General features: G+C 61.0%; 1 protein-coding gene and 1 non-coding gene across 2 annotated transcripts; both read left to right on the top strand.

Annotated features, from left to right (window-relative positions):
* The first annotated feature begins 836 nt into the window (after window positions 1–836).
* LOC138732010 (U6 spliceosomal RNA) lies at window positions 837–943 on the top strand. Its single transcript, XR_011339243.1, has one exon. It is a non-coding gene; the product is annotated as a U6 spliceosomal RNA (small nuclear RNA).
* Window positions 944–2896: 1953 nt separating this feature from the next.
* ABHD17A (abhydrolase domain containing 17A, depalmitoylase) lies at window positions 2897–11257 on the top strand. Its single transcript, XM_069878175.1, has 5 exons — window positions 2897–2995; window positions 5711–6210; window positions 8306–8500; window positions 9241–9420; window positions 10289–11257. The coding sequence occupies exons 2-5, from the start codon at window positions 5897–5899 to the stop codon at window positions 10512–10514; spliced, it is 915 nt and encodes a 304-aa protein (XP_069734276.1). The 5' UTR covers window positions 2897–2995; window positions 5711–5896; the 3' UTR covers window positions 10515–11257.
* The last annotated feature ends 711 nt before the right edge of the window (window positions 11258–11968 follow it).

The raw sequence follows: 11968 nt of genomic DNA, 5'->3' as shown, positions 1-11968 counted from the left end.
TGCCGCTCTCCTCAGGGCTGGCTCCCGAGAGCAGGGTCGGTCAGATCTGGTGGAGCGAGGCTGGGCTCCCGAAGCAAAGTCCTGCGGCGGGGGCTGCTCGGTGCAGGCGCTGCTGCCCCGGTCACACTCTCCGTGGAGCCGAGATGAAGCTCAGTACCAGGGCTACTCGTTGCGGGCTCTGCCACGTGCCGCTCTCCTCAGGGCCGGCCTTCGTGAGGCTGAGACGAAGCCCAACACCGGGGCTGCTCGCTGCGGGCGCTGCCCGGTCCCGCTCTCCTCAGGGCCGCTCTCTCCGTGCGCCCGGGAAGAGGCCCCAGAACCGCTCTCCCCAGGCCTAGCGCGTCGAGACGGGTGTCCCGGCACCCAGCACTCCCCGTCCCCAGCGGTCCCAGCGCGGTGGCGGCTCCCGGGCCGGCGCTGCGGCCATGGAGGCTCCGGTGAGGAGGGCGAAGGGCGCGGCGCGGGCCCGGCCCCTCAGCGCGACGCCGCCATCTTCCTGCGCCGGCAACGATGGGGGGGGGGCCGCGCTGCGCATGCGCCGGCGCCGCGGGGCACGCTGGGAAGGCAGAGAACCCAGCCCCGGCGTAGCCCCGCCCCGATACTCAATTTACATTTATTCCCAGCATGCACAGCGGTGACTTTTTACCAGAGAAACGGCAAAAAGTCTCAAAATTTTTAACAGAAATAAGAAGTTTTAATTACGACCCTAATAGGAATCTCCTAAAAATGGTAGATTCGTGAGAAAATAGGGAGATTTCAAAAAACTAAAGTCTCACCATGATGTAAATATTATACATTTTTGAGGTTTAAATAGCGTTATAGAAGTACGGGAGTTCGTGCTCGCTTCGGCAGCACATATACTAAAATTGGAACGATACAGAGAAGATTAGCATGGCCCCTGCGCAAGGATGACACGCAAATTCGTGAAGCGTTCCATATTTTTTTTGACCCCACCCTGCTTAGGGGGATCCCTTTTTGCCCCCCTTGGGCCCCTAAAGAGGTCCCAAGGGGCTCTAGAGGGTTCCGCGGTGTCCTACAACGGTCTTAGAAGGCCCTAAAGGAGTTCTAGAGGGGTCTAAGGGGTCCAAGACATGTCGTGGAAGGCCATAAACTTGTCCCACAGGGCTCTAGAGGGGTCCTGGTGGTCTAAGAGGGGTCCTTGAAGGCCTTAGAGCGGTCCTTGGGGGCTCTAGAGGGGTTCTAGATGCCCTAGAATCATCCTAGAGGGCTCTAGAAGAGTCATCGGGGTCCCTACAGGGATCCTGAGGGCCCTACATCAGTACTCAGGGGCTCTAGATAGGTTGGGGGGCTTTTGGATGGGTCAAGAGGATGTCTAGAGGGGTCCAGAGAGTCTCGAAAGGCGTTCTGGAGGTCCAAGATGGGTCATCTCCCCCCTTTCTGCTCAAAACTGCTCCCCACACCCTATCCTTGCAATCCCTGATCAAGAGCCCCTCCTCAGCTTTCCAGGAGCCCCTTTCAGTCACAGAATCACAGAATCACAGAATAACCAGGTTGGAAGAGACCCACCGGATCATCGAGTCCAACTGTTCCTATCAAACACTAAACCATATCCCTCAGCACCTCATCCACCCGTGCCTTAAACACCTCCAGGGAAGGTGAATCAACCACCTGTCCTGGAGCCTTCTCTTCTCCAGGCTCAGCAACCCCAACTCCCTCAGCCTGGCCTCATACAGGAGGTTCTCCAGCCCACACATAATCTCCGTGGCCTCCTCTGGCCTCTTTCCAACAGCTCCATGTCCTCCCTGTGCTCAGGACTCCAGAACTGGACACAGGGCTCCAGGTGGGTCTCCCAGAGCGGAGCAGAGGGGCAGAATCCCCTCCCTCCCTGCTGGCCCTGCTGCTCTGGATGCAGCCCAGGACAGGGCTGGTTTCTGGGCTGGGAGGACCCATGGCCGCTTCACATCAAACTTCTCCTCCTACCAACTCCTCAGGGCTGCTCAGTGCTGGTGTTGAGGAGGGGAAGGAGTTGGACCTTAGGTCTTACCCCGGCCCTCAGTCCAAGGCCAAACCCCCATTTTGCGGCACGTGGGGTGGGTTTGTGTCTGTATTTAGGGTCTGAAGTGCTTTGGCTACACGTAGAGAACAGACGTGAGCGCTTCTCCCCTCTTGTATCAGAAACGGCGTGACCAGCAGGTCCAGGGAGGTTCTTCTCCCTCTGGACTCGGCACTGGGGAGACCGCTCCTCAAATCCTGGGGTCAGTTCTGGGCCCCTCACCACAAGAAGGATGTTGAGGCTCTGGAGCGAGTCCAGGGAAGAGCAAGGAAGCTGGTGAGGGGGCTGGAGAGCAGGTCTTATGAGGAGCGTCTGAGAGAGCTGGGGGTGTTTAGCCTGGAGAAGAGGAGGCTGAGGGGAGACCTCATTGCTCTCTCCAACTCCCTGAGAGGAGGTTGTGGAGAGGAGGGAGCTGGGCTCTTCTCCCAAGGGACAGGGGACAGGACGAGAGGGAATGGCCTCAGGCTCCACCACGGGAGGTTCAGGCTGGACATTAGGAAAAAAATTTTCACGGAAAGGGTGATTGGGCACTGGCAGAGGCTGCCCAGGGAGGGGTTGTGTCACCTTCCCTGGAGGGGTTTAAGGGACGGGTGGACGAGGTGCTGAGGGACATGGTTTAGTGATTGATAGGAATGGTTGGACTCGATGATCCGGTGGGTCTCTTCCAACCTGGTGATTCTATGATTCTATGATTCTTCCTGCAGGCCCCGAGCGGCCATCGCGATGGTGAAGGCCGCGTTGTTGCCGTAGCAACAAGGACAGGAAGGAGGCTCTGACGTCACTTCCTGTTTGCGAGCGAGGCGGGAGCCCGTGTTGTCTTAGCAACGAGGCGGGGGTGTTTGGCGCGATGATGTCATTTCCGGTCAGCGAGTGGGCGGGGCCGGGCGGGCGCCGCGTCTCGTAGCGCCGCCCCCGCTCGGAGGCCGCGAGTCCCGGCGGCGGCACCGGGCGAGAGGAGACGGGGGGAGCGAGCATGGGCAGGTGCGAAGGGGGACGGGGGGTGTCACAGTAATGAGGGGGTCACAATAAGGGGGGGGGGGGCACAGGAATGGGGTGGCATGGGGGGGGAACTGGGGGGGGGGGAGGCCCAGGCTGATGGCGGGGGGGAGGGTAGCAATGGCGGGGGGGGGACCCAGGCTGATGAAAGGGGCAAGCAATGTGAGAGGGGGGGCTAGACTGATGAGGGGGTAGCAGTGGGGGTGGGAGGGTGGCAATGGGGGGGAGCAATGGGGGGGAACAGCATTTGGGGGGCCCACGCTGATGGGGGGATGGCAGTGGGGGGGAGAGTGGCAATGAGGGGGAGCAACGGGGGGGGGAGCAGCATTTGGGGGGGCCTAGGCAGATGGGGGGGTAGCAGTGAGGGGGGAGGGTGGCAATTGGGGGGAGCAGCATTTGGGGGGGCCCAGGCTGATGGGGGGTGAGGGGAGGGTAGCAATGGCGGGGGGGCACCCAGGCTAATGAAAGGGTCAAACAATGTGAGGGGGGGGGGGCTAGGCTGATGAGGGGGTGGCAATGGGGGGAGTAGCATTTAGGGGGGCCCAGGCTAATGGGGGGATGGCAGTGGGGGGGGGAGGGTGGCAATCGGGGGGAGCAATGGGGGGGGAACAGCATTTGGGGGGCCCAGGCTGATGGGGGCATGGCAGTGGGGGGGAGAGTGGCAATGAGGGGGGAGCAACGGGGGGGGGAAAGCAGCATTTGGGGGGGCCCAGGCTGATGAGGGGGTAGCAGTGGAGGGGCGGGAGGGTGGCAATGGGGGGGGAGCAGCATTTGGGGGGGCCCAGGCTGATGGGGGGGAGCCAGGCTGATGGGGGGTGTGTAGCAATGAGGGGGGGGGCACTCTGATTGAGGTGGGGGTGCCCAGGCTGATGGGGGGGGAGGGCAGGCTGATGGGGGGTGTAGCAATGGCGGGGGGTGGCCCCAGACTGATGGGAGGCGTAGCAATGGTTGGGGGGGGGGCCAGGCTGATAGGGGGGGTAGCAATGGGGGGGGGGGAGTGCCATTCTGATTGAGGTGGGGGGGCCCAGGCTGGTGGGGGGGGGAACAATATGGGGGGGGTCCACGCTGATGGGGAAGGGGGGAAGCAATGGGGAGGGGGCAGCAATGAGGGGGGAGGCCCAAGCTGATTTTTGGGGGGGGCAGCAATGGGGGAGACCCAAAATGCTGGGGAGGGACAAGCAGGGAAGGAGGCCCAGAGCAGGCAGGGGGATGCTGACTAGTAGCGGGGGGACGTCCAGCAGACTTGGGGGGGGCACCCACACTGATGGGGGGGCAAGCAGGTCGGGGAGGGGGAGGGAAGGAGGCTCACAGTGATGGGGGGACACACAGGTCTGTCTGTGTGGAGGGGGGGCTCACACTGATGAGGAGGGAGGGTCCAGGCAGATTGAGGGGAGAAGAGGCACACGGGTCACTGCGGGGGGGCATGATTGGGGGGGTCCCATGTGGGTCAGTGTAGGGCAGAGGGCCTTCAACAGTGGGGGTCCCCTGCCTCTCTGTGTGTGTGGAGGGGCCCCCACTGGTCACTGGGAGGGGGGGGTCAGTGTCGGGGAGGGCCCACTCGGCTCAACGAGTGGGTGTCGTGTGGTCCCCCTGCTGTGCTGGGGGGCAGAGCTTGTGTTTGTTGGGGAGTGGGGGGGGTCAGGGTGGTGTGTGGCCTGGGTGTGACCCCCGTGGCGTGGCTGTGTGCCCCACGGCATGAGTGTGACCCCCGTGGCGTGGCTGCGTGCCCCACGGCGTGAGTGTGACCCCCGTGGCGCGGCTGCGTGCCCCACGGCGTGAGTGTGACCCCCGTGGCGCGGCTGCGTGCCCCACGGCGTGAGTGTGACCCCCGTGGCGCGGCTGCGTGCCCCACGGCGTGAGTGTGACCCCCGTGGCGCGGCTGCGTGCCCCACGGCGTGAGTGTGACCCCCGTGGCGTGGCTGCGTGCTCCCCCAGCAGCCTCCTGCGCAGCCCCACACCTCGCCGTGCCCGGACACCCTCACCTGCTGTGGGTGCTCGTGTTCCCAGCAGGACTCGGGGGGCCAAAATCCTGCAGGGGATGTGTCCGGCACGATACGGGCTCCGCTGTGCGTGGCCACCAGCCCAAGGGGGACCCCAACTCATCACAGGGCCTACAGGGCCGGGGAATGGAGCATCCCGTCCAAATCTTTCAGCAAATCTTTCAGCATATTCCGCGCCTCGTGCCTTCCCGGCTGGGAGGCCTCCTCCTTCACCCTTTCCTCCCCTTTCCCAGCCCTTAGGAAGCAGATGGAGCGAATTCCTCGGGGTGTGGGCTGGTTTGACATTCCTCAGCGAGAGCCTGTGCCCAAACTTGCAGAAAATAGTTGCTTTTTTTTTTTTTTTTTTTTTTTTAATCCCCTATTTTCCCCTCTCCTCTTTCCCGTCAGGAGCTCGGCACTCCCACCACATGCCTGTGCTGGCAGCTGGGGGTCCCGGAGGGGCTGTGTCCTTTGTACCACGACTCTCGCGGAGCACGTGTGTGTGTGTCTGTGTGTGTGGGGTGCGTGGGGGTTGTGTTGAGCGCTGTGGGCTGGGAAGTGTTGAAGGAGGGTTGGGTTTGGGGGAGCTGGGAGGGAAGGGGGTGTTAAAGGAGGGAGGGGGTGTCCCTGGGCTCGGGGCGCTGCGGGTTTGTCCCCAGCTGTGGGTCACGCGTGTCTGGGGGGGTTGCGGAGCTCTCACTGCTTCCTTACTTGCCTGCAGGCCAGCGGAGGGACGGATGGCAGCCACCCCAGCCCCAAGCAGTGCCCCGGCCCGCCGTGGACTGCCGGCAGCAGCCATGCCGAGGGCCAGCTGAGGACAGGGCCTCTTCAGGCCGTCGTTGTTCCCGGCCTCTGTCTGATTTGGATCCTCCCTCGCTTCGGGCTGCCTCTCGCTTTCGCTGCCGTCATGAACGGGCTGTCGATCAGCCAACTCTGCTGCCTCTTCTGCTGCCCTCCCTGCCCCAGCCGCATCGCTGCCAAACTGGCCTTCCTGCCTCCGGAGCCCACCTACGCCATGGTCCCTGAGCCGGAGCCCGTCGGCAGCACCAGCACCGGCTCCCTGCGCGGCGGTGCCATGGGGCGGTGGAAGCTACACTTGAAGGACCGGGCGGATTTCCAGTACTCCCAGCGGGAACTGGACAACATCGAGGTGTTCGTCACCAAAAGCAGCCGAGGGAACCGCGTCGGCTGCATGTACGTCCGCTGCGTGCCGGGTGCCAGGTGAGTTAGAATCGTAGAATCACCTGGTTGGAAAAGACCCATCGGATCATCGAGTCCAACCATTCCTATCAAACACTAAACCATGTCCCTCAGCGCCTCGTCCACCCGTCCCTTAAACCCCTCCAGGGAAGGTGACTCAACCCTCTTCCTGGGCAGCCTCTGCCAGGGACCAATGACCCTTGCCATGAAAAATTCTTTCCTAATGTCCAACCTGAACCTCCCCTGGCGGAGCTTGAGGCCATTCCCTCTTGTCGTGTCCCCTGTCACTTGGAAGAAGAGCCCAGCTCCCTCCTCTCCACAACCCCCTTTCAGGGAGTTGGAGAGAGCAATGAGGTCTCCCCTCAGCCTCCTCTTCTCCAGGCTAAACACTCCCAGCTCTCTCAGCTGTTCCTCTTGTTCTCCAGCCCCCTCACCAGCTTCGTTGCTCTTCTCTGGACTCGCTCCAGAGCCTCAACATCCTTCTTGTGGTGAGGGGCCCAGAACTGAACACAGGATTCAAGGTGTGGTTTCACCAGTGCCGAGTCCAGAGGGAGAAGAACCTCCCCGAGTTGCACGGATGTGCCAGCCTCATGCTGCTGCCAGCAGCTTGACCCTGGCTGGTGGGCACGGTGCCTTCCTGCCCTCTCCTGTCCCTCAGCTGAGTGCCACCTCCTTGTCCCAGCCTGACCTGGCACCGTGCTGGCCCTACCCCGGGGTATTGGATGTGTCCTGTGGGGTGGGTGAGCGTGGCTGCCAGGACCGGTCTGGCTTGTGGCTGCATTGGGAATGGGGTTAAATGGGGAGTGGAGGAGAAGCTGGAGGCTGTAGGGACTTTGGGATTCCCTAGGCTGTCCCGCAGATCCCTCTGGATGTCACCAGGATGTTACACTCTGATTGAGAACCCAGTTTCTCTGTGAGGCTCTTGGTGAACGTCTGAGGGGTCTGTGCTGGCTGCTTGCCCTCCGTCTCCAGCCCCGCAGTCACCACAGGGATGGGCAGGAGCCTGTGAGCTGCAGGAGGTGCCCGCAGCGATCCGGGTCTGCACGTTCAGTCTCGTTTATTGGCACGTTTGGAAGGAAAAGAGCGGTAGGAGTGAAAGCCAGCTTGGAGTTAGGGACAACCCACTGCTTGTCATTGCCATGGGTCCAGGAACTGGGAAGCTGGAGAGGGCCAGCCTGGGGTGAAAGGTGGAGACCCCTTCCCAGCTGCAAGGCACAAGGGGAGGCCATGGGGACAGGTGGGGACTTGGTGGCTGCTCCCTGTGCTGGCACCGTGGTTTGAGGGTTCAACCTTGGAGCGAGGTCAGACCTCAAAGGCTGCAGCACCCCGGCTGGTCCCACAAACTGAGATCTTCCCCAGAGCTGTGTGTCCTTCAAGGAACGGTGTCCACAGGGCCATCTGTGCTGGAGAACGTAGCCTGGATCTGCCCTCAGCTTTGAAGCCACCAGGTGGTCTTGGGTGAGGGAGGTGGCTCTTATGGGGTCTGGAGAGCTGCCTTATAGGAGGCCTCTGCAGGCTTTCCTAGTGGGGATGTCCTATCCCTGCACTCTCTGATCCAGAGCTCCTCCCCAGCTTTCTTGGAGCCCCTTTCAGTACCAGGAGGCTGCAGAGAGCCAAGCTTCTATCAATCAGCTATTAGTGTTAATTTTTATGATTAACGTTGTTTTTCCCCTTATGGTGGAAATTTCTTGTGCCTTGTCACTCCCACAATTCACTTCTCTCCCAGTGTCTGGTGTCTTGCCAGGCTCAGGAGAGAAAAAAAAATACTGTCAGAATTCTTATTTGAAGTCCCTGTTGGGCAAATGGCCCCGAATCCTGAGCTGTTTTGCCTAAAATAGACTCACAAACTTGAACAGAACCATCCTGCCTGTTTCTGCTGGGAGTGAAGGAGGGTCTGGGTATCTTTGGGGTTGGGCTGAAGGCATCATGAGGATTTCCTCGGTGGCTGGAGATGTGTTAGCCCTTTGCGTTGTGGGGTTTGGCTCTTGGACTCCGACGTGGACATCGTGGTTGGTGTTACCTGGGCATATCTGTTCCCAAAGTGGCCTGGGCAGCACCGGCACCGCAGCCGAGTCCACGATTAACCCATCGTTCCTGTCTTTCTCTGGTGCTGCAGGTACACGGTGCTCTTCTCGCACGGCAACGCCGTGGACCTGGGGCAGATGAGCAGCTTCTACATCGGGCTGGGCACCCGCATCAACTGCAACATCTTCTCCTACGACTACTCGGGCTATGGAGTGAGCACAGGGAAACCCTCAGAGAGAAACCTCTACTCCGACATCGACGCCGCGTGGCAGGCGCTGCGGACGCGGTGAGCAGGGCTCTGCAGAGAAATTCCAGAGGGAATCTTTTTTGGGGAAGGAGGGAGCTGCTGCCTCTTGCCAGCCTGCCTGGTGGTGTGAGCAGCGCTGGGGCTGACACCGGGAAGGAGGAGAGTTCTGTTGTGTCCAAGAGGAAGCAGGGGGAAGGAAGGACATCCATGCTGCCGCCAGGAAAACCCGGTGGTCTGGAAAACAGGAAATCTCGCAGAGAGGGAATCCAGGCTGCTCACAGTGGGAAGGGGTGGCCAGAAAGCAGCTGCAGGAGAAGCAGAGGGGCAGGAGTGCTGGCACAAGCTGTGCTCCCTGTCCATCTGCTCCCAGGCTCTCTGTTGGCTGTGCTCAGCCCTGGACATCCCCCCATGAGGGGCTCTGCCCCTTCTGCCCTGCCTGCAACCAGGCCTGGTGCACAATGCAACGAACTGGAGGCTGCCCTATGTGGCTGCGATGTGGGGTCCGCAAATCTCCATGTAATCCTGCTCCTGGCAGGCTTGAGCCTTGACATCCCCTGGATCTCACCAGGCAAGCTCAGCCCTGGCTGCTTCCTGGTCCTGCCAGAGCAGCTGCTTTGGGCCTAGATGCAAGTGGCTGGGAGAGGCAGCGGGGACAGAGCCGCATCCCTCTCTAGGGAGCCCTGCAGCGTGCTGTGGCCGGAGTAGGGTGACCCCCTGCACTGTATCTCCTGCCTATGTGACTCTGGTGCCTGCCACTAACCTGCTTTCTCCTCTTGCAGGTATGGGATCAGCCCGGAGAACATTATTTTGTATGGACAAAGCATCGGCACGGTGCCCACAGTTGATCTGGCCTCCCGCTACGAGTGCGCTGCCATCGTGCTCCACTCCCCTCTTACCTCTGGCATGAGAGTTGCCTTCCCGGAGACCAAGAAGACCTACTGGTTCGATGCCTTCCCCAAGTGAGTGGTCTGAGGAGAAGAGACAGGGGCTGGGGAGATGGTTTCCAGACCAGCTCTGTCCTGGATGCCAGCATGGCCAAAGATAAGGGTTACGGGGAAAACTGGGGGCCCGTTTCCCATGGTATATACCCATCAGGATCCCCCTGTCTCCTCTGGGGTTTCATAACCCATCCTGTGCCCCCTCCTGAGGGCCATGCTGTGTGTGCATCCCATGTTCTATGGTGGCATCACCTTCTGACCATCCTGTCCTGGTGCCCTTGCCCATTAGCCTTAGGCCTGTCCCACCGGCCCCTTGTTGAGTATCATGAGTCCTGGGAGTCCCCAGGACCTGTCTTTCCCCCAGGGCTAATTTCTTCGGCATGGGAAGGCAGCGCTGAGGTGGTGGGATGAGCTCTGGTTTTGCCTTTCCCTTGCAGCCAGGCCAGTGGGACCCGAGGGACGATCCCTGAGCCGGAAGCCTTAGCTGGGGGACACCAGCCCACGCTCTGCATCCTGGTGGCCTCACACGGCCTTTGGGGCCAGGCTGAGAACAGACAGGCTTCTCCACAAAACCCGGCACGGCTGATGGTGCCGCGGGGCGGGCCTGGGCTCACGCTGTCCTGAAGCGGTTTCCCTCAGCCCTGCCCCAGTCCCATGGGGCTGTTGTCACTGCTGTCTGGTCCTTGTCTGTCACGCCGGGCGGGATCTTGTCCTGGAGCTCATCCTTGGCAGAAGCTTTGCGTCCCTGGGCTCTGCTGTGATCAAAGAGCATTTCCTGGTCCCTCTCCCCGAGGGGATTTGGTTTTTGGGGGCAGGAGGAATGGAGGGTGCCTTGATCCCTGTACTTACCCCCCCTCTCTCATTTCTTTCCACCCTCACTTCCTGGCAGCATTGAGAAGATCTCCAAAATCACCTCTCCCGTCCTCATCATCCATGGCACGGAGGATGAAGTCATTGACTTCTCCCATGGCCTCGCACTCTTTGAACGCTGCCCCAAGGCCGTGGAGCCGCTGTGGGTGGATGGGGCCGGGCACAATGACATTGAACTCTACAGCCAGTACCTCGAGCGCCTTCGGAAATTCATCTCCCAGGAGCTGCCTAGCCAACGCAACTAGCAGCCGGGCGGGGGGACGGGCAGGGGGGTTCTACCTGTTTCTCCAGTTCTCCCAGTGCCCTTCCCCAGTCACTGCTGCTGGAGGTGCAATGAGTTTGTAGAGCCTCAGCTCCAGGCTCAGGAATGCGCAGGAGGCCCTGGAAAGGACGACGGCGCATTTCTTCCTGGACACGAGCACAACTCTTTCTCCTCCTTCTCTGTGCCAGCCCCGGCAGTGCTGGCACCACCGGCCGGGCTGGTGAGAGGCAGCAGCTCCTCCTTCCCCAGAAAGATGACAGCCCACCCTCCTCATGGCGAGTTCTTGGCTTTGGACAATGTCCTCCTCAAACAGCGAACTCCTGGATTCCTCCTGGCTGCTCTGCTGCTCGGACTATAGCAATAAGGCAGGTTGCGGAGGGGCTGGGGTCCCGGCACACTCCCCAGTGTCCCTGTGGGGTGGGATGGAGGCAGCAGTTCCTGCTCTCAATGGAGCCTTCCTGGGATCGGCGCTGGTGGCCGTGGATACCTGGAGTTTGCCCCGTGGCTGGGGCAGAGCTGTGTCCCCGAGGGGAATTTGGGGATGCATGGAGGGGGTTCCCCCTGCCCCACAGCCCCTCCAGCCTGGGCTGGCTCTGCCTTCTCGCAGCGCTCCCTGTGTTCAGGTCACCCCTGGAAAACTTTCTCTGTCCTGCTTGCTCACAGCGCGCTCGGGAAGCAGGACAAGGAGACCAGGCACCGAATAAAGAACAGAGGTTTAACATTTCACCCGTCTGCGCCCTTTCATAGAATCATAGGTCTCCCCTCAACCTCCTCTTCTCCAGGCTAAACACCCCCAGCTGTCTCAGCCACTCCTCTTGTTCTCCAGCCCCCTCACCAGCTTCGTTGCTCTTCTCTGGACTCGTTCCAGAGCCTCAACATCCTTCTTGTGGTGAGGGGCCCAGAACTGACCCCAGGATTCGAGGAGCGGTCTCACCAGTGCCGAGTCCAGAGGGAGAAGAACCTCCCTGGCCCTGCTGGCCATGCCATGTCTGATCCAAGCCAAGATGCCATTGGCCTTCTTGGCCACCTGGGCACACTGCTGGCTCATGTTCAGTCTCTGTCAACCAACACCCCCAGGTCCTTCTCCTCCAGGCACTTTCCAGCCAGACTTCTCCTAGTCTGTAGCTGCTCAGGGTTGTTGTGCCCCAAGTGCAGGACCCGGCATTTGGCCTTGTTAAACCTCATCCCATTGGTCTCAGCCCAGCGGTCCAGCCTGTTCAGATCCCTTTGGAGCCTCCCTGCCCTCCAGCAGATTCCTGGCTATGCCTGGGGCTGCCTCCTTGTTACCTAGACGAGGCTCTGGCCCCTCTGCCTTCCCTGCTGGCTGCTGCCTTGGCTGAGTCACACGTGGCTGGACCCCCAACACTTGTCCCCCTCCTCCAGAGACTGGGCAGCCCCGAGGTGCCCAGCGGTGGTAGCACCCAGGTTTGTTCTTTT

Source organism: Phaenicophaeus curvirostris, chromosome 28, assembly GCF_032191515.1.
Source record: "Phaenicophaeus curvirostris isolate KB17595 chromosome 28, BPBGC_Pcur_1.0, whole genome shotgun sequence".
NCBI lineage: Eukaryota > Metazoa > Chordata > Aves > Cuculiformes > Cuculidae > Phaenicophaeus > Phaenicophaeus curvirostris.
Note: the sequence above shows the minus strand (reverse complement) of the source record. Positions and strands in the feature narration are given on the sequence as shown.

Bases quoted from the DNA above. Each gene is read 5' to 3' on its own strand.
- ABHD17A (XM_069878175.1), top strand. From the start codon at position 5,897: ATGAACGGGCTGTCGATCAGCCAACTCTGCTGCCTCTTCTGCTGCCCT. The intron at 6,211-8,305 runs GTGAGTTAGAAT...CTGGTGCTGCAG, and splicing joins CGCTGCGTGCCGGGTGCCAG to GTACACGGTGCTCTTCTCGC. The intron at 9,421-10,288 runs GTGAGTGGTCTG...ACTTCCTGGCAG, and splicing joins TGGTTCGATGCCTTCCCCAA to CATTGAGAAGATCTCCAAAA.